General features: G+C 39.1%; 1 protein-coding gene across 5 annotated transcripts in view; it reads left to right on the plus strand.

Annotated features, from left to right (window-relative positions):
* The window catches only part of LOC108432753 (lethal(3)malignant brain tumor-like protein 4), a 108,173-nt gene that overhangs the window by 49,641 nt on the left and 37,150 nt on the right, over positions 1-21,382 (plus strand). For all 5 annotated transcript variants that reach the window (XM_017706836.2, XM_017706839.2, XM_017706838.2 and 2 more), the window contains exons 15-17: positions 2,139-2,321; positions 5,524-5,667; positions 14,353-14,426. In XM_017706836.2, coding sequence (XP_017562325.1) covers positions 2,139-2,321; positions 5,524-5,667; positions 14,353-14,426 — 401 coding nt within the window. The remainder of the gene's footprint in view (positions 1-2,138; positions 2,322-5,523; positions 5,668-14,352; positions 14,427-21,382) is intronic.

A 21,382-nucleotide genomic window follows, 5' to 3' on the forward strand; every position in this document is an offset into this window, starting at 1 on the left:
ATATGTGAGGGGTTTACTCAATTTTGTGAGATACCGTATATATGTATGTATATAGTGCTGAGGCTGCAGTCGTCTCTCAGTGGCTGGCCTAACAGTCTCCGTAAGAGTATATTGGATAAGAGACTCCCATGTGCTCTTATCTTTCTCTAATAGCCGCTGTTCATGTTCGAGGCTCTATCTTACTTACACCCCTTCTCCTATTGTTAGTCACAGTAAAGCAGAAGTATTTAACTGCACTGTGATATGGGTCGGCATTTCGGGGGGGGTTTATCGCTTTCCTTTAAATCACAGCGAGTGCTTTACCACTCTTGTATTAACATTGTAAAATTTGTCAGCATTAAATTCAGTAGCTAGGCTTATGGCGCTTGAAAGAAGCCTAGTGATTGGGCTGTAATGGACTGTGAAGATGTAGGGCTTTGCTATTTAAGCTCGTCTGAGTGCTACAATTATTCCATCTGTTCTCACAGAGGATTGTGAGCTATTCCTTAAGAACCAGTGCAGGTATAGAATATATTTGTATAGAAATCTTCTATATGGTAATACATTGTCCGATAAGCATGTTAAGTGAATTGTTAGAGACAACCATTCATATGTTTGCTTAGCAGTCAAAATGACCATTAGGTACTGGCTATTCATTTTTGAGTGTCTGGGTGCTTTTAAACACCTCTAAATTTCAGTCTTAGAGGTTGATTTTATTTTCTGCTTCTCACAATCCATATAATCCCAAACACATTCAGTGAGGTTGAGGTCTGGGCACTTTAGTCTTTCCCTTCTTGTTTTTTACTTTTCTTAGTAAGGGCTTCTTGACAGCTACACATCCTTTCAGACTTTCAGACCTTGTCTTCTCACAGTGAGAGGATGGACAGAAACACTTGTGGTTATTTTTCAGACCTGAAGCAAAAGCGGAGCTTGGTTTTTCTCTTCTCTTTTAAAGATTTAAGTTTTTTTATTTTCTCCATTTTTTGGAACCTAATTTTTAGAACATTGATTTATGTGAGCGACTCCTTAGCCCTTCACTTTTTCTTTATGGAACAAAAACATTGAAAATGAATCTACTTTTGCCAGGATGGATAAGATTTAATGCAATCAACTGTAGCCCTCTTCTTTCTTCACTGGCATGACCTTGACAACAAAACAATAAATTCTTGTATGTTTGAACCCCCAGCTGAGAGGAAGAACAATGGAATTAATCAATCTTCGTTTCATTGCTAAAGGTGCCATATGCTTCTGTTGTCATTGGTACTAGAGCTATAATAGGAATAGGACCCTCCTGTTACTCAGAGAGGGAAGTAGCTGTTATGGCCAGATGGTGCTCCAGATGTAAGGGAGTTCAGTGAAAAGCGGCCTGTTCCGAAATGACTTCATAACACAAAGCAAGCTCCTGAGAGTGCAGAGTTAAGCCTGCTAAGCAAAAATCACCAAGCCACAGAAACTTTTCTGTACAGTAAGTCGGTATAAAGATGAGTTCATATTGACATGTTTTTAGGGATAAAGAGCAAATCATTTTGGCTAAGCTGTGAAGCCTTTTGATTAACAGAAAGGCCTATTTTTGCCTGTTCCAGCTCCCAAGGCATAAAACAGCCTATATTGAAAGCATATCCAATTGTATTTCCAGAAACATTCTGTACTGATTACCACAGGCAACCTGTTCAGCCACACACAGTGTTCTGCACAATCGCCTCCTGTTTCTAGAGCCATTAATGAATTGATTTGTTGATTAAAATACATATAACATTGCTCTGCAGTGTTACACACACATCATTCACAGAGGAATAAAACACAGTAAAGCTTTAGAGATTATTTCTTTTTGCAGTCCTCATAACAAAAAATTAAACATGGATAGTACAAAATACATGGACAGTAGAAAGGACACACAGTAAGCAGAAAGAAAGATGGATTGTTCATTAGAAACTACATGTATGATAAGAAATATTAGTTTGACATCATACTGCTAAATACCCGTCATTTTACAGCCACTTTAAGTGATCTTTCTGGAGGACTATGCTTAAGTTCTATAGAAAATTTGTTTGATAGAACTACATAAGAGTATAAAACTGTTGAATAAAATTGGTAAAACATGTATGTCTAATAATGCACATATGTTTAACCAACTTTTTCACTTGTCTCCTTGTCCCCAGTGCCTTCGGCTGTCCCTACTCAGACATTAACATGAAAAAGGAAGTTGTGCTGCCCGATCGGCTGGGCGGCGAAAAGCAAATAGCCTTCGTCCCTGTGCACTTTGTGCAAAAGACTAAGCGGCTGTTTTCAGAGGATGAGGCTATGGATGAGGTGCAAGACGGGGAAAGTCACATGGAGAACAGGTGAGGAGCTGCAGTTGACGTTCTCAACATTGGACATGTGTTGATGGAGTTGGAAGTATTAGTTGCAGTGTTCTGAAACGCTAAATAATGCAAAGCGTTACTTGAAATGGAATGAAAGATTTTGCATCAGTAATCCTCCCTGGGTAATGCTGTTCCTCCTGTCAAACTTTTACTCATGGTTTACTCTAGTTTTATAGTGTCTTAATGAATCGGATAGGAGGCACACACACACACACACACACACACACACACACACACACACACACACACACACACACACACACACACGTGTCTTCTAAGCCGCTTTTCCTTCTGGGTTACGGGGGGTGCTGGAGCCTGAAGGCAGGATACACCCTGGACAGGTCGTCAGTCCATCGTAGGGCATAGGAAATACAGTACTGTGCAAATGTCTGAGACTCACCTTTCAGTTATTCATTTCTAGTCAAAACAGCCATTAAGTGCAAGTTATTCCCTTTTCAGTCCTTCAATCTTATAACCAACCAGTTACAGCTGTGTCTTCCCAACAATAGCTGTTCACCAATCACTGACATTACAGTCCCCTCATGTTCACACAAGCAAGTACCCAAACACACCTCAGCTGCCTTACAGATTTTTTTTTGTTATGCACATCTGAGAATCTGGAGGAGAAATGTCTGAGATTAGATCCATCTGCACAAGGAAAGAGAAAGTCAAAGGAAAATAAGTGAAAAATACAGACATTTCTGAAACGGAGTTAAAATAAAAATAGCACTCACAACTGTGTAAGATCTGATCATGCAAACAGTACTTAAAACTTTCATTTTTGAGAATCTCAAAAGGCTTCAGATATGAAACAAACCACAGGTGTTTTTGTCCATTCTCCACTGTGAGAAGACAACTAAACACTTTGGATCCAAAAGGATGCATAGCTGTTAAGACGTCCTTACTGGGGAAAGGAAATACACAAAAAGGAGATGCACTGAACACTGAAATATGATGCGAGATTTTTATGAGATTATTTAAACTGTAATTGGAATTACTTAGAAATTGGTTGTGTTTTCTACTTCTCATGATCTAAGATTAAACTTTTGAAATGTTAAATATCCCTCAAAGCAAGTCTATTGAAGAGAATGGAAGTTGTAATAAAGACAAAGGTTGAACACACATAATACTGGAAAATTTGATATAATGTATGTATTTTTAGTTGTTGGAAGTTTCTGTGTGATTTTGTTAATCTCTTCTGCTTTTTTTTTCCTGTGGCTAAAAATGGATAACTTGTTACATAATGGCCGTTTGGACTGGAAATTAAATAACTGGAAGAGTAGTATCTGATTTTTGAGCAGTACTGTGCTTGGAGAAGGAATCTTTTGAAAAGCTTTTCAAAATTCTCTTGGAGCTAAAAATCTTAAGCCCTTAAGTTCAACTGTCATATCAACATTTCCTTTTATCTGATAACCTTTTTGCTTAATCCTTCATTTTCTGAAAGAATGATGAGCACAGAAGTTAAAGGAAAATCACATGAAATTCTGAGAATGAAACTTTTAGTTCTCAGTGACTAAATGGGGATGTGGTCATAGTGGGTGGTTTTATTATAATTCTAGATAGCAGGCTAAGAAGTCCTCATAGAACTGATCACATTCATTAACTTTTTCAGCAGGCATGAGTCCGCATGAGTAAATGAGCAAAGTCCAGATTTCAAAAGCTGCTTCATTTTGTGCCCAAATTCACAACAGAGCAGGCCGTTAAATACCTTTTAAGTTTCAATCACTGCACAGCTGTATTGTTGCCTCATCTGAGCAGAGAGCTGATGGGCTGGATCTCGTGTTTACTCCCAGCGGAAGCCTCAGAGGCGGCCAAATTGCATATATTGCTTGTCCACACAAACACACAGAGGCATGGGCGCTTCTTTAGCATAAATGCTGATTCAGCACCACAGAGCCAAGCTGGCTTACGCGTCTTCAGAGGGATTGTGTGAAATTGCATTACTTTTTTTTTTTTTCTCCCCCCTCTCCGCATGCTACGGCTAAGTCCGTGGTAACTTGCCAAAGGTTCAGAGAGATTGTCAAAAGTAATGGTTGAGTTGTGCTGCAATGAGCTTTTTTTTTTTTATAAAGAAAACCCAATTATTCGCTTGCCTGTTAATGGGAGCACAGGGAGGCACTTTCTCTCTTAGCAGTTCCCTGCCCTGTTAAGATTGAGTTCGGTCAATAAACAGAATGTCGCCGTCATAATTTCATATAGACGTTTTATGTGCAAATAACTTGGGAAGAAAGGGTGGTCATATGTTCAGAGAAATTGAAGTCCTGTCAAAAAGTGGTACCTGCCAAGTGATGCATCAGTGTGCACTCAATTGTGTGGGTGTCTGTGGCTGTGGGTGTCTTTGTGTAACAGTCTACTCTTTATCTACCATGAATAAATATGTTCTGCTCTGTGAGGGCCATGATCTACTCATGTATTATACAGCATGTGTGGGTCTGTGTTTCCATGTACCTAACATAGACCCACACGTTATATGATGCACGAACAGATCAAACGATATGCTATAATAGGATCCATTCTTGCTATGCTTATACAAATATTATTACAGTGGTATGGATCTGAATGCCACCAGCTTTCATTTGCTGTAAGAGAAATCCTGTACCCGGTGCAAGGAGGGACTTTAATCCTCCTCTCCAATCTAAATGCAAATTTTCCTTGTTCGATTTCACTCTCAAGATTCTTATATTTTTCATCGATTTCCCAGTTTTCAGATTGTGTTGGACACCTGTTCATTTCAGTTTTGAATAGTAAGACTTGACAGTGCACTATAAGGCTAAAAGTATATGCACTACAAGGCCAAAAGTATGTGGACATGCCTCCTAATCTCCATAGACCAACACTGACAGTGGAACGGGTCATGCTGAAGAGTTCAGTCACTTTAAATGTGGCACTGTCATAGTGATCCCTTTCACTATTATTAAGAAATAGAAGAATCTAGGGGCAGCAACAGCTCAGCCACAAAACTGTAGAACACACAAGCTCACAGAGCAGGGCTGCAGGGTGCTGAAGTGCGGAGCACATAAAAATCTTAATATTTTACCATATTAAATCGTGTCAGCTGATTTTATCAGTTGTCAGAATGTTTACCTCCAGTTTCAGTATGTGAGTTGGTTACACAGTTTTCATATTGGTCAGGCTCTGCTGGATCAAGGCTGTGATGGTTTATTTTCTGGTTCTCCTTTAGGGCAGAGCTTTCAGGCTATGATGGGGCCCCTCGTCTACGTGGTCGACCCCCAGGCCACGCCATGGTGAAGCTTAAGGAGGAAACTTCATCTCAGGGACAGAAAGCGCTCTCTCCCCTGGGGAAGAGGGGCCGGCTGCCCTCCAGGTAATCCACTGCACCTTAAGAACTTCAGAAGACCAGCATTCACACACAAGCGAAGGCTTCAGGGAATCTCCCTCTGAAGTTAGATAATCTAACTAGGTCTTGTGATGAGACACAGCCTGTGTGATGAAATTCTGTGCAACCTAAGATAAGTGTTTTTTTTTTTGTTTTTTTTTTTCTCCTGAACATCAAATATAAAATGCAGAACATGATATACTATTTTGAATAATAATTTATTAACAGCTGCACCTTTAAAGCACTTAATATAACAAAATCTTCAAAATGGCAACTTTACAGAGGAAGACGAAACATTTTTAATGCAAGTCGATGTAACCAACCTTTTTTCCAAGTAATTTTTGGCCATTTCCTGTGGTTCATACATCATGAAATTCACAAACAATATAAAGGGAAAGAGGTTTTATTATATATATTTGCATATTAGATATTATTTATATATGTGTGTGTGTGTATGTATGTATGTATGTATGTATGTATGTGTAAGTATACACACACACACACACACACACACACACACACACACACACACACATATATATATATATATATATATATATATATATATATATATATATATATATATATATATATATATATATATATATATATATATATATATATAAATACCCTTTTAAAAGTCAGAGGTAACTTAATACCTCTAATCATGGCTTACCATCATGACAAATATGTGGTTAATATAGTATAATTGTCAAGCGCTATATATATATATATATATATATATATATATATATCTATATATATATATATATATATGTGTGTGTGTGTATAATAATAGCTCAACAATTATACTATATTAACCATGTATTTGTATACTGTCCTCTGAAAAGAACTCAACATTCAGCCATTAATGTCTAAATAGCTGGCAACAATAGTGTGACCACCATTATTTATCTAGCACTGTCTGAACCCTCTTGGGCATGGAATTCACCAGAGCTGCACAGGTTGCTACTGGAATCCTCTTTCATTCCTCCATGATGATATAACAGAGCTGGTGGATGTTAGACACCTTGTGCTCCTCCTTTTTCCGCTTGAGGATGCCCCACAGGTGCTCAATTGGGCTGGAGACATACTTGGCCAGTCCATCACTTTTACCTTCAGCAAGGCAGTTGTTATCTTGGAGGTGTGTTTGGTGTCGTTATCGATTTGGGAAAACTGACATGCGACCCAGTTTCCGAAGGGAGATGATCATGCTTTACTTCAGAATGTCACAGTACATGTTGGAATTTGGTTCCCTCCATGAACCACAGCTCCCCAGCTCACTCAAGCAACTTCAGACCATGATGCTACCACCACCGTGCTTGACTGTAGGCAAGAGACAGTCTTGGTACTCCTCACCAGGGCACCATACACCATCTGAGCAAAACAAGTTTATCTTTGTCTCATCAGACCACAGGACATGGTTCCAGTAATCCATATTCTTGGACTGCTTGACTTCAGCAGACTGTTTCTGGGCTTTCTTGTGCATCAGCTTCAGAAGAGGCTTACCTCTGAGATGACGGCCATGCAGAACGAGTTGATGCATTGTGCTGCGTATGGTCTCAGCACCGACAGGCTGACTTCCCACTTCTTCAACCTCGGCAGTAATGGTAGCAGCACTCATGCATCTATTTTTTGAAGCCAGTCTCTGCATATGACGCTGAACACGTGGACTCAACTTCTTTAGTTGAACCCTGGCAAAGCCTGTTCGGAGTTGAACCTGTCCTGGAAAACTGCTGTATGGCCTTGGCCACCGTGCTATAGCCTAGGCAATCTTTGTGGAGAGCAACAATTCTATTTCTGACATCATCAGAGGGTTCTTTGCCATGAGGTGTCATGTTGAATATTCAGTGGCCAGTATGAGAGAATTGTACCTAAAACACCAAATTTAACAGCCCTGTTCCCCATTCACACCTGGAACCTTATAACTGTAACAAGTCGTATGTATGTGTGTGTGTGTGTGTGTGTGTGTGTGTGTGTATTTGTATATATGGAGAGAGAGAGTGAGAGAGAGAGATACAGATACATAATATATTTCGCCAGGATTGCATTTGGTAAGTTTGTGCTCTAAATATGTAATTGTACAATTTACTATTTTGATTTTGGCTGATCTGTGTTATGTTTAATCTGATACAGTAAAGTGCATGCACTGTTTAATTATTTTGCTGCTACACCTACATGTTGTAGCATAATTATGCATGACTCATTGTGCTGAATAGGCAGTTACCTCTTTATTTTGATGTCACACTTATTTCATTCATGTTATGTAAACATGATTTTTAATTTGAGTTGAAAATGCCAAATTTGCTCTATGTTGCTAGTGTGTTTCATTTTTCATATATAAATGGCCATTAGACAGAAGTATTGGACAATTAAATGTAAAGGAAGCGGAATCAGCCATAAAAATTTATGACCTCTGCATCCCTACTGAAAACCAATATCTGTATCGCCCAGCAATAATATCAGGGCTTATGAAATCCATTTATGTTTGACAATTTACAAAATATAATACACTTTACCAGTAGGAAATCAATAGCATCTTTCTTCCTTTGTGGTGGAGCGTTTCCTCTGTCATTGTGTGTGCTTGCTCTCTGAAGCAGCTTGGTGAGACTGCCACTTGCTCTACCTCACTAAAACATACAACCCTACTGTACATTTATAATTTGTCATCTCTCTAGCATTTCAGACTGCTTTAAGACAAGACCTGAAGTGACCTCCTTCGGGCCCCTGTCCGCTCTTTTCATCCCTTTTTAATGTAAGACTACAGATCTGGGTAGTCCAAACGGATTACCCTGTCACAGTCTTATTCTTTTGTACAGTTATGTCTCAGTCAGTGATGCTGATGATATTTAGTACCATTCTGCAGCGTGGGAAGACGATCCCCAACCGCTCTTGCTGTTTATTAATGTAAATGTAAATGCAAATGGCTTGTGTCCCGCGCTCGTGCTCATTCCCCATGGGGCACGGAGAGAATACACTACCATGCTTTCAGTTCCGAGCACACGTTCCTTGCATGATTAATATTCATGTGCCTTGCACGATTAATATTGAATGGATTTGTATGTTTGGAGGGCTAAGTTAATACGGTGTAGGTGTTGGAGGAGATAGCTAAACCCTTTTGTAAATGCGGAAAGTAGAATATGCCATAAGGATTATGTAAGGATGGGCTTACGTAAAAGCGAAGAGAAACTGGAGCTGCCCAGAGAGAATTAAAAGAGAGAGAATGTTTGAGGCATGCACTGGAATAATTTAGGGATGATTTTCCTTGTTCAAAGGACCCACTTAAAAATGTGGAGTCAAAGATGGCTTGACTTTTTTGAAACATCACAAAAATATAGCTGCTATCATTTCATTGTAAAAGTTTTAATCAGTGTGCCTTCATTATTGGGACTTTGATTCATATGCTGGCCCTTATCATTAGGATCTGTTGTGATGAGGTGTGAATACAATGTTTATTAGGTGATCAAAGAAGTCTGTGAGCAGCACTTTACTGAAGGAGTTGTCCATTTAATCACTTCGTTTTATCCAGATGTTTCTCTCTCCTCTGATCCCCTGCTCTTTTCAGCCATTAATCATTCATGTTTTGTTTACTTGACTTTCAATTACAAAAGAATGTTTGGGAGCTTTTTTTTCTTCTCCATTAAAACCATAAACAAGAGAATTCCTCAGAGAGAGTCTGACTTGGCCCAAGGTTGCTCACTCCCTTGGGAAGTCTCAGAGTCAATACTGCGACCTCTCTGTGAGAACAAGACTGCATTCGTCCTCTCTCTCTCTCTCTCTCTCTCTCTCTCTCTCTCTCTGTGTCTTGGCTGGCATTGCAGCATGAAGTCAAAAGTCTAAAATAAGACAGCGTTGCTTCAGATTAGTTGGTAAATGCATTTAGTGAAAAATGATGCATTTAAAGTGGTGAATATTACTTGCAATGCCTATAATTAATAATAATAATTTAATAATTAGCTTCACTGATGTGTAAAATATCACTTAAAATAATTTGCACTAGAAAGAAAATCATGAAAAAATGGAAGAAATACTGGCAAAAAACACCAGTAAAATGTTTACAGACAGTTACGTCACTTCTTTAATCGAAAGATTCTGGTAAATTACAGTACATATTATGTGCATATACAGCACAATTCTTTCACTTTATATATGGAACATTCTGTAACTTCAGAGCTTTATCCATAAAAAATCTTCTGTATTCTCCGCTTGGAATCAACCAGTACATCAGTTGGCTGATGATCAGTTCAGTTTGAATTAAAAACAATAGAGAAAGAAAATGTCTTCAAATAAAATCAGCATACCAGTCAGTAAACAAAAGCAGTACAAGTTCTTTTTAACTTTCTTTAAAATTAGTGAGTGATGGAGCCTCACAAATATTTTGCTGTTGTAAAAGAAAACCTTGTATCTCCAAAACTTTACAGGGAAACGAAAAAGACTGCTTTAATTTTTATTTAAGTCAATGGACCCCCCCCCCACCCCCCGTCTCATTGGGGTTGTGTATTTTGGTGCATGCTTCATGAAATTTACACACAATATAAAAGGCAACAAGTATTTTAAAATTATGTCAATCTGAGACATTGCAACAGCAGCGATTTGTTAATGTGTTCCAGATCTTTGTTGTGTAAAAACAAAAGGCTGCATCACCATTTGTTTTGTTCCATTCAGAGATTTTAAAACTATTTTATAGTTCTAAAGGACCCAAGCACTGGATTGATCATAAAACTAGCATAACATGATCTTGTTTTGTACTATACATTAATATTTTTGCTGTCATATTTTGTACAAGTTGTAGTTTGTTGTAGTTCTGTAAGTCTGCAATAGTCAAAATATGAAAGAAAAACACAAGCAGGGATCACAAATTAGCACCTTGTAACTGGAGGTAGGGTTAGCAGTTTTAGTAATGTGATTGTGTGGTTTAAAAGGTAAATCAGAATCCATAATTACACCAAGATTTATAACTTTGGCTATAATATTACCTATTGCAGGCACTTCTGTTTTGTTTTTATTTCATTTAAAAAGTTGTCATACATCCAGCCAACAATGCACTGGCTCCAAGATTATCTAATGTGGTGACATCATCTGGTGCTACAGATATGTATAGCTGTGTATTATCGGCCTAACTGTGAAAGCTGTGTGCTTTTTAATAATCATCGCTAGAGTTGGGCAATGTGTCAGAAATGCATCACAATGCTTCAAGAATTTAATGCCATGATATTTATTTTTTCTTACATGTGATATTTTGTGGAGTTGGAATAGACAGCTACTTAAATAAAATACCCTCAGAAACAATGAATACAATGATTTGTATTCAGCATTTCACATCCTGTGGTGCAATAATCCCAATTAAAAGAGCACTAATTTTGCTCTCTTTGTAGTGAGATATGCAGCTGGTTAGTACTTTATTAGTACTGATGTTGTCCATGATGTACTCAGAGAAGCGTATTGTGATGCATCACAATAACAGTAAATATAGTCATATTGCCCATCCCTAATCATTACTGATATTATCTCTTGTATTTCTCTACTGAAATTACATTGAACTACATTGAAGGACCATCCCAACCTAGTTATTGGCCAAATGATTAAACTACACATTTCTACACTGCTCAAAAAAATAAAAAATAAACACTTAAACAACACAATATAACTCCAAGTAAATCAAACTTCTGTGAAATCAAACTGATCACCTAGGAAGCAACACTGACTGACAATCAATTTCACATGCTGTTGTGCAAATGGAATAGACAGCAGGTGGAAATTATTAGCAATTAGCAAGACACACTCAATAAAGGAGTGGTTCTGCAGGTGGGGACCACAGACCACTTCTCAGTACCTTTCTGCTTTCTGGCTGATGTTTTGGTCACTTTTGAATGTTGGTGGTGCTTTCACTCTCGTGGTAGCATGAGATGGACTCTACAACCCACACAAGTGGCTCAGGTAGTGCAGCTCATCCAGGATGGCACATCAATGCGAGCTGTGGCAAGAAGGTTTGCTGCGTCTGTCAGCGTAGTGTCCAGAGGCTGGAGGCGCTACCAGGAGATGGGCCAGTACACCAGGAGACGTGGAGGAGGCCGTAGGAGGGCAACAACCCAGCAGCAGGACCGCTACTTCCGCCTTTGTGCAAGGAGGAACAGGAGGAGCACTGCCAGAGCCCTGCAAAATGACCTCCAGCAGGCCACAAATGTGCATGTGTCTGCACAAACGGTCAGAAACCGACTCCATGAGGATGGTATGAGGGCCCGACGTCCACAGATGGGGGTTGTGCTCACAGCCCAACACCATGCAGGATGCTTGGCATTTGCCAGAGAACACCAGGATTGGCAAATTCGCCACTGGCGCCCTGTGTTCTTCACAGATGAAAGCAGGTTCACACTGAGCACATTTGACAGACGTGACAGAGTCTGGAGACGCCATGGAGAGCAATCTGCTGCCTGCAACATCCTTCAGCATGACCGGTTTGTCAGTGGGTCAGTAATGGTGTGGGGTGGCATTTCTTTGGAGGGCCGCACAGCCCTCCATGTGCTCGCCAGAGGTAGCCTGACTGCCATTAGGTACCGAGATGAGATCCTCAGACCCCTTGTGAGACCATATGCTCGTGCTGGTTCCTCCTAATGCAGGACAATGCTAGACCTCATGTGGCTGAAGTGTGTCAGCAGTTCCTGCAAGATGAAGGCATTGAAGCTATGGACTGGCCCGCCCGTTCTTCAGACCTGAATCTGATTGAGCACATCTGGGACATCATGTCTTGCTCCATCCACCAACACCATGATGCGCCACAGACTGTTGGCGGATGCTTTAGTCCAGGACTGGTAGGCAATCCCTCAGGAGACCATCCGCCACCTCATCAGGAGCATGCCCAGGCGTTGTAGGGAGGTCATACAGGCACGTGGAGGCCACACACAATACTGAGCCTCATTTTGACTTGTTTTAAGTACATTACATCAAAGTTGGATCAGCCTGTAGTGTGTTTTTCCGCTTTGATTTTGTGTGTGACTCCAAATCCAGGCCTCTATTGGTTAATAAATTTGATCTCCATTGATGATTTTTGTGTAATTTTGTTGTCAGCACAAAGTATTCAATGAGAATATTTCATTCATTCATTCAGATCTAGGATGTGTTATTTGAGTGTTCCCTTTATTTTTTTGAGCAGTGTATTTCACTGATAGCCAAATGTTGTAAATACTTGCGCTACTTATGACTGCTATCAGTAAGTCTATGGCAAGTCTTCTAAATTAGATCACATGTTCCTGAAGGAAGGAGTACACTGGGGTCAGTTGATGAATGGGTCTGAACATTCACATTTAAAGTTGAAAAGTAAAGGAAGGCCTGTACAAAAGACATCAAATAAGTAGGACAAAAGCTATTGAAATAGACCAAGCAGTTAATGCTATTTTTCAAAACAGGATCTGAACCCACATATAAATGGATGACAATCTTAAAAAGACCCATAAAATTTCAGTTCCTCATGTACAATTTTAATAGATTCTTGCTGTTAAGCAAAGCGGCTTTGTGCAAAACACTGTCATCCTCTGCCAGAAACGCATACACACATGCACATTAGCAAGTACTATAAGTGAGTCAGATGAGCTAGCAAGTATAAAGCCATTATATTGTTTAAAAAAACTCTAGTTTAATTTATATGCAGAATTGATTTTAAGTAGAAAACCTTTTGTTCAAGGGCAAGAGCATTTTTGTTATTGGCTTCCTACCAAACCATCTGTATGAATTCAAGCAGAGGTGTCCAGTCTTGTCCACAGAGGGCTGGTGTGGCTGCAGATTTTCACTCCAACAAAGCAAGAGGTCACTTGATGAAATGTTTAAAGACTAACACTAATTGATTGAACAAGTGTAATCGGGTAAGCTCCAGCCTGTTTGGAGTGAACACTTGCAACCACACTGGCCCTTTGCGGCTAAGATTTGACACCCCTGAATTGGAGTGTGCTCAAATGTACTGGTAGACTGCCACTTGATTTCACGCACTCTCTGTGATTTGATTTATTTTTTTGTGATCAAATCTCTGCTTGTTTCCACATCGTTAGAATTTTTCACAAATCCATTGCAGAATACTTTGTACATCAAGAGACAGTCAAATCTGTATCCTTTTTATGCAACTTTGATGAATAATGGCCGTTATACACCAGAGTAACATCCCATTGGAAACGAAACATGAATTATAATTTGTGGCTGTGCCTTGTTTGTTTAGTAGTCAACTGGGATGCTGGAACCGTAGTTGCAACAATGGGAATATTTGCAAAATCATGCTTGGACCCCAGTGATTGCCGCTTGCAGCTGTTTCTGAACTGGTTTTAAAACAGGCCCTATCTTCCTAGCTAAAATACTGCTCTGTTTGTACTACTAATCTTTATCAGTGTAGTATAATATAGTAAGTGTTTTATTTTTACGCTGAATGTGGTGTGCTGGTTATGGGATGTGTGCTAGATTCACTTTATACTATCGCTGACACATCCCTATAATGAAGTGAGGATTAGGCCATCACTCTGAAAGACACACAAACATCCTGCGGAATCTGCTTAGTCAGAAATGCACATTAATTCTTTGGCCAGGAGAAGTGGTTTATTTTCTTTTTCTGCTAGATAATGAATGACTGACTGATCTCTCTGCTTCGTCTCTCATTCCTCTCATCCCTTTCTCCTCTCCCTCTTTTCTGTCCAGGCTTGCCCAATCGACAAAATATCTGCGCATCAAAGATGAGGAGGAGGAGATTGAACTAAATAGCATGATCGCAGGTAGGAAATGACTGTCCTTCTGATACGAGGCTCTAGCCTTCAAAGTGGCTGACTGACTGTACTCTGCAGTGAATTATGTTTCATGTCTTTGTGTATGTATGATATCACTGCTGAAGTCTGGCCATACGGCACAATGTACAGCTTAAAGAGAATCTCACCATCCTGAATAATATTCACCCTCTCCCATTGTTTCTTCATCCCATCCTTTTTTTGATTTTTCACATCTCACTGCGCAGAGACACAGTTCATCACCAGTTCAGACAGTTTGGTCAGATAATCTGTCCCTGCATCTCCAACAAATTTGTCATTTTGCAGTTACTGTTACTTGGTTGGACAAGCTTTACAGACCATTGACAAAAATCCTTTTCTGTGTAGTGAGAAATTGTAAACTCTGGTCAGGTTATCTGCATTTAGAGTTCATTGTTGGTTTCAAATGAGAATTATTTTGTGCGCACGTAAAGGATCACACAGTTAAATCAGATTAGCTTTCTGCCTCTCGCCCAGTCACTGACTGGCTTTACTTCTTCTTACTTCTTGACTGATTCATACAGCTGTTTTTGCCCTAGTGTCAATATATATAGCAGGTAAGGTGGAAGATGTCAGCAAATTGTTGTAACTGTTGTAGTTACTTCAAAAATGCTTCAGTAGCTAGTGTGTAGGCCACCAGTTAGCTAGCAACACTGAAAAGCTGGCGGTGAACAGTACTTTTTAAAAAAGTTTTTGGAAAAAAAAACTTTAAAGTTGTATATCTGAGCAATAGCTGTTTCTGCTTGTAAACCACACTAAAAACATTAAAACAAAAGCAAAACAAGAATAATGTAGTAAAAAGTAAAAAAGTAGTCAAGGTGTGAGCTAGTCAGAACCCCTTAGTGTTTAGGTTTTTTTTTTATTTTTTATTTCTTCTTGATGTCCCCAATGATCGCATTTACTTTTTATAGTTTGCCCATTGCTCATGTGCTTTACATATTTTTCTACAAATCAGTCTGATTTAACCAAACAGATGCTGGATAATTACTACAAATATTACAGGGATACTATGAGTATTGTTAAACAAGGGCATTGACAAGTAACTATTAATTGTTAATGTTATTTGTATTTATTCTAAGTGCACACTTGTTGCCTAGATAAATAGATTTTAGTCTAATTCTAAGTCTAATTTTCTAGAATTATTATTTTTAAATTTAATACATTTTTAGAACTAGGTTGGAACTTCATTTGTGGGACTTCTCTACACATATGTGTTGTCCTGCTCTCCCCCGCGCTGGGCTGGTTAACTGCCCACGCATCACACTGAAAATCTGCCCCAGGCGACACAATATAGTGGTGGGTTACACAGGTCCTTGCAAACCTTTACTGTGAAAGAACACAGTTCATGGACACATCAGTTCAGTATTTTAGACAACTAAAAATTCATTCTGCTTGTTTGTTTCTCCTAAATTAGACAGACGTGACTATGTTCTAGAAGTCTTGCTTCATTCTTGCTTAGTATTTAGCAGCAGCCATTTGCTGGAATGACTGATTAAGTGCCATTCATCTATCTTCATGCTTTTATTGCCATGTTAACCATCTTCAGTGTGAACGTAGAATATTCCAGACCTCCAGCTGTTTAGTGTTTATGGTGCTGCACTGGAGTGCATGGAGGAATGTGGCTGGTAATGGAGCCATTCAGCTGTACTATGGTTTAAAACATGCTGTGGGCCATGGAGAACTGTGTGTGTGTGTGTGTGTGTGTGTGTGTGTGTGTGGCTGAAACCAGCTGTTCTGTGTTCTTTACTTCCTTACAATACTTATTTGTGTCCGAGTTTTTATCAGACCTTTTTCTACATTACTGGACAACAGCTGATTAAGTAGCTGTTAAGAATGAATGTATCTGACTTTTTTCTCTCCCAGAACCAACTCCGATACCTGATACATACTACCAATCTGACAGGTTTTTTTTTCTTTTCATCTTCAGTTTTTAATCTATTTACCTCATACATTGTGCTGTTACGGTTAAAGTGATTGTTACAAAAATGATGCATCTGATTTTAAGAGATTTTGGTAAGTAAGGTTTTTTCATATGAGAAACACTGTTTTAGTATTTCATATGCAACAATATTCTTCTAATTTATTTTAGGGCTGCGTCACTGTAGATAGTGTAAATATCACTGTATTATCTCAAAATCATCCAAAAATTGGATTAAATAAAAAAAAATCTCTGAAATGGCTTTTCCTCACCTGGCTTTCATTCTGACATGCAATTCCATGCTTTTTAAGATAGATCATCTTTTCTTTTAGGTTGTCTGAAATGTGATTCATAATATTAACTACATTTAGTTCATTTGAGTCCTTTAATTAAAAGCACAAAATGAGGGGAAGGCATCAGAAGTTTGTTTCCCGATATAGTAATGACAGTATCAGTGTCTATTTCAATCTAGTCTATCAGATCAGTGCATAAATAGGAGCAGGGCAAAGTCCCACTGCCGTAAATGATTTGTTCTGAAAAGAAACTGACATTTTGAAACAAAAGGTTTCCACACAGCACTGGGCTGCTGATTGACTAAGTTACTGAAACGTAGGGGCTGAGGCAGGTTGCAAGTGCGAGGTGACTTTATTAAGGGCATTCTAATACTCTTCGTCATAGCAGGCAGGGGTGAACGCAGGCAGGCAGGAAAGGTGCAGATCCGTAATTGGAGTAAACAAAGAGACTAGCCACGGAAATCAGGGAAAAACAACGGAGTAAACAGGCTCCCAACTCAAGTGACAAACACAGGTGGCAAGACAGACTTCCCAAACTCACAGTGAACGCAAAGGGGTATAAGTTGCAATCTGAATGTCTTTGGAATGAGCTGCAGGTGTGTGGGAGAGGAGGAGAGTGGGCAGAGCCAGAGAGGGTCCATGTTCAGTCTCCCCAGAGTGGGAGAGACATGACCGTTGCATTTCATACGCATGTTTTACTTGATCAGTCTGTTGTTGGTCAGTAAATTAACCCACTTAATTTCTGGTTTTGAGTCACACTCCCTTTTAGTTTGCTCATTGGCTGCTGTGAAAAGGGGTTAAAAGAAGATATCCGGAAAAGTATCATTCAAGAATCTCTATCAGAGTCGAGTTATTGGCATTGTTATCAAATATTTTTGGACCAATGCACAGTCCTGTTGCTGATTACAGGTTCTTCAGCCCCTCTGCAGCTGTAGTTTGGTGTAAACTGATGACTGTCCTGTGCTACTGGGTCACCTGCCATGGGCTTTTTTTTTTTTTTTTTTTTTTTTTTTTTTTGTACTCTTAAATGTAATGAAGGGGTTGAGAATTCATCAGACAATGTAGTTCACACAGGCTGTCTTTAATTTACTGTACATCTACTACAATGCGCAGCAGTTATGATAGTGGCCATTTTTAGGGCCAACTTCATTGATTGCTATAATTCCCTGATTGTTTCCATGGAGACGCCAGCCCCCCTCAGGTTTTGAATGTTTCATTGCTGACAGCAAGAAAAAGAAAGGGATCGTTGTTTTTGTGTGTGCGTTCACATGTGTGCAAGCATATGAGCGTGAGCGTGCGTCCATAATGCCACAGAAATAGCATATTCTCACAGTGTCTGCTCTCCTCAGACTGCGTGGGACTCCTGTATATTCCCCTGCTCCGAACGTTCTTTTCTCTAGCTGCGTAGCAGAGTGAACCACTAATTTTAGCCCAGCTCTGTGTGTGCGAGTTGCGGAGGAGGAGGAGGTGCTGTAGGGACGATAAGAGAAGGTGAAAGAGCTTTGGACGTGACGACAGAACATATTACCACCATCGGCCAGTCTGCTTGAACCCCCACCGCACACACATTGCACTGTGCTCCCATTCTCTCGTCTGCCTCAGGCCAGCCAGCGGAGAGTTTTCATTTTTAATGTTAGCTTCTTTCTCACTAAGCATCACTGATGGACTATTCAGGGTTTAATAGTGGAACAAATTGGCAAATCTCTTTTTTTGACCTTTTGATATCAGACTCCCACAAACCTCCCCGTCTTTAGTAACTTGGTGAATTGCAATAACTGATAGAGAACTGCTAGGGAGATGTGCAGTGTTTCTAACTGAATAGTGATGCATTATTTCTGAAGCAGCTCAGAATCTTGTGTAATTAAAGCTGCTGATTACCTGAGGAATGACGATTTTTGGCTTGTGTAGTGATTTGAATTTAGAAGAACATCATGCTGTGCACCTCAGAATGGCAAATTCTGTAATCTAATCAACAGCCCTAATTTCTTCAAAAGAACCAGTCTTCTTTTGCATTAAGGCTAGATCATACTGTGTAGCTTTTTGAAAGTAAGTTTTAGGCCTGCCACTATCAACTATATGAGTAATGAGTAAGTTACTTAGTGACTATTTTAAGGCAAAACAATAAAAAGGGCTTAACTCAACAATAACATACTATGCAGAGCCTTTCAGAGTTTCCAAAATACTTTGAAAGTAATAATACATAAATAAAACCCTATGGCAAAAATGCATGAATATATTGAGTCCACCAGGCTCTGGTTGTTGCTGTAAGAGATACCAGTAATGTTTGGAAATCTTTAATGCTGATTTTATCCAATTATTAAATAAACTTGTCACAGCCATGTATATAATTTTTGCTTAGAGATGCACTGTTTATGGAATTTATAGGCCTGATACACCATCTAATAATGGTGACCAATACCAATAGCAAACCAATAATTGATTTTAATGTTAAACATTACTTTATATAGAGATTTTACTTTATTTAGGAGACATTGTTATAGTAGGCCATTTATAGTAGTAAGTATGCATATAACACTTTCTATACATAGAGGACAAGAATAAATATGGAATTAACTGACTACAACAACCAAAATTGTGCAAGATCATCATTGCTTAATGAATCTGATGCAAGGCCACAAAAAAGAATAAAGGAAAAAAATCACACACACCTGAAGACTGCGCAGTAGAAGCTCTGGTTTTGACTTACAAAATAAAGCTTTGTGCCACAGGTTAATAGGTTTCTCTGATCCATATAGGATGTGAAATTATCTATATGAATATTCTCTATAAGTCTATATAAATTAACTGTAAGGTTTTGTCAAACGCTGGAACGCCTCTGACCTGAATGGGATTTGTGTTATAAATGTTATTTCAAAAACAGAAGAACCCTTTTAGGTGCTATATAGAACCTTATACAACATTCTTCATTAATCTGAAGATCATGTTTACCATGTGGAGAACAATTTAAGCATGCAAAGTGTTCTTTGAGTGTTCATTGTTCCATATAGAATCATTGTCTTTACTTAAAAACCCATCTTTTTTAAGAGTGTAGCATCAAGATATGTAGTGACAGCAACTGTTAGTTTTTGAGAAGGTAATTCATAAAAACCTACATGGAAGTAATGGTAATAAAGAAGTAAAGTAATTGCTTCAGATTTGTTCATTATTTTATGTAATTTGCCACTTTCTGTACTTTTCAGTACTTTAGTGCTCAGTTCTGTAGTAGACAGACAGACAGACAGACTGACTTTCTATTACAAATAGAAAAATACAACGATCTGCCTTCGCATGAAACGTTATTAGCATATTGCATATGAAATGCAGCAGTGCGTTATTTGCTTTGAGTCACATTGACATACACTCTCACAATAAAATTCATGTTGGGCTTTTTTGGGGGGGGGCCTTTCAAGTGCTGCATGAAATTTGCTTGAACTGCTCGAAGGCTTTGAGCTGACTTTTGGAAGAATAGATAAATTGGATGCTTTTCATATGTGGTCCTCTCACTGTCATGATGGTCTACAGTGACTCCAGGAGGGATCACTGAGCTTCGCTTCTTTTTGCCTAGAGCTCTGCAGTTGGAAATCTGTAGTCACACAGTTTCTTGCTGAGTATGTGGAGATATTTTGAGACCAAGTGAGTCACGGTGGCTTTTGCTTGCTAAATCTTTAAGGTGCTTCAGTAGCACTGGCCAGACTGCCTTTCAAAACATCATGGTGTTGAAAAAAAAAGATCATTTAGTTGACAAAATGTTTCTGAGCCTTCAGACTGCAGATTTAAGTTGCTGGGGACTGCACAGTGTTTCATTTGTCTCTATACATCCACAAAAGCAGATGTGTGTGATGTGATTGATGACGAGGGCTACTTTTATTTGTTTTGGGAGATAACCTTGGTTTGTCAGAGTGCAGTGAGTTACCAAAGAGAAAGGGGGGAAAACGGCAACTCCAGTAGGGTTTCTATTTAACCCCTGAATACCTGATACACTATTTAACGTTAATTACAGAATAATTCAGAGAGATCACTGGATAATACTTCTCAAGATTAATAACGGTAATAATTAGAAGTATATTTGTATGTACAGTATTTTTGCCTTTTATCATGTTTCCGTCCTTACACAATCTACTTAAATATCAGTATCAGCTTTACTCTGCATGATTAATTTTACAGTCAGTTATGTAACGTCTAGTCTGACTGTAATGTTAAGTCAGGGTGATTATTACTGTCACATGTTCACACTGTATTCACTCCAGTCTGTGTTTTTCACTGCTTGCTATGGTTCAGGATGTTGGTGACCTTTCTGCAAACATTGGAAAGACAGGTGTAAAAGATGATGGATCAGAGAGAGAACAAGGGAAAAAGGTGATGATGGATAGTTTGAGGTTGGACGGAGAGTGATTATTATTTGCTCGTTCAGTTCTATAGAATCTCTCTGTCTGTCTCACACACACACACACACACACACACACTCCCTCTTTCTCTCGCTCTCTCTCCCTCCCTCCCTTTCTCTCGTTCTGTCTTTCTGCCTTTCGCTTTTTTGTCTCTTTCTTTCTCTCTCTCACATCCTTTCTCTCCATCTCCAGCTTTCTGTCTTTTCTCTCACATTCTCTTTTTTCGTTCTCTCTCGCTGCCTCTGCTCATTTCTTTCTTTCTTCATTTCTGTCTGTCTGGCCGTCTTGCTTGCTTGCTTGCTTGCTTGCTTGCTTAATGTCTTTTTCTTTCAT

The sequence above is a fragment of the Pygocentrus nattereri genome, chromosome 3 (assembly GCF_015220715.1).
Source record: "Pygocentrus nattereri isolate fPygNat1 chromosome 3, fPygNat1.pri, whole genome shotgun sequence".
Lineage (NCBI taxonomy): Eukaryota > Metazoa > Chordata > Actinopteri > Characiformes > Serrasalmidae > Pygocentrus > Pygocentrus nattereri.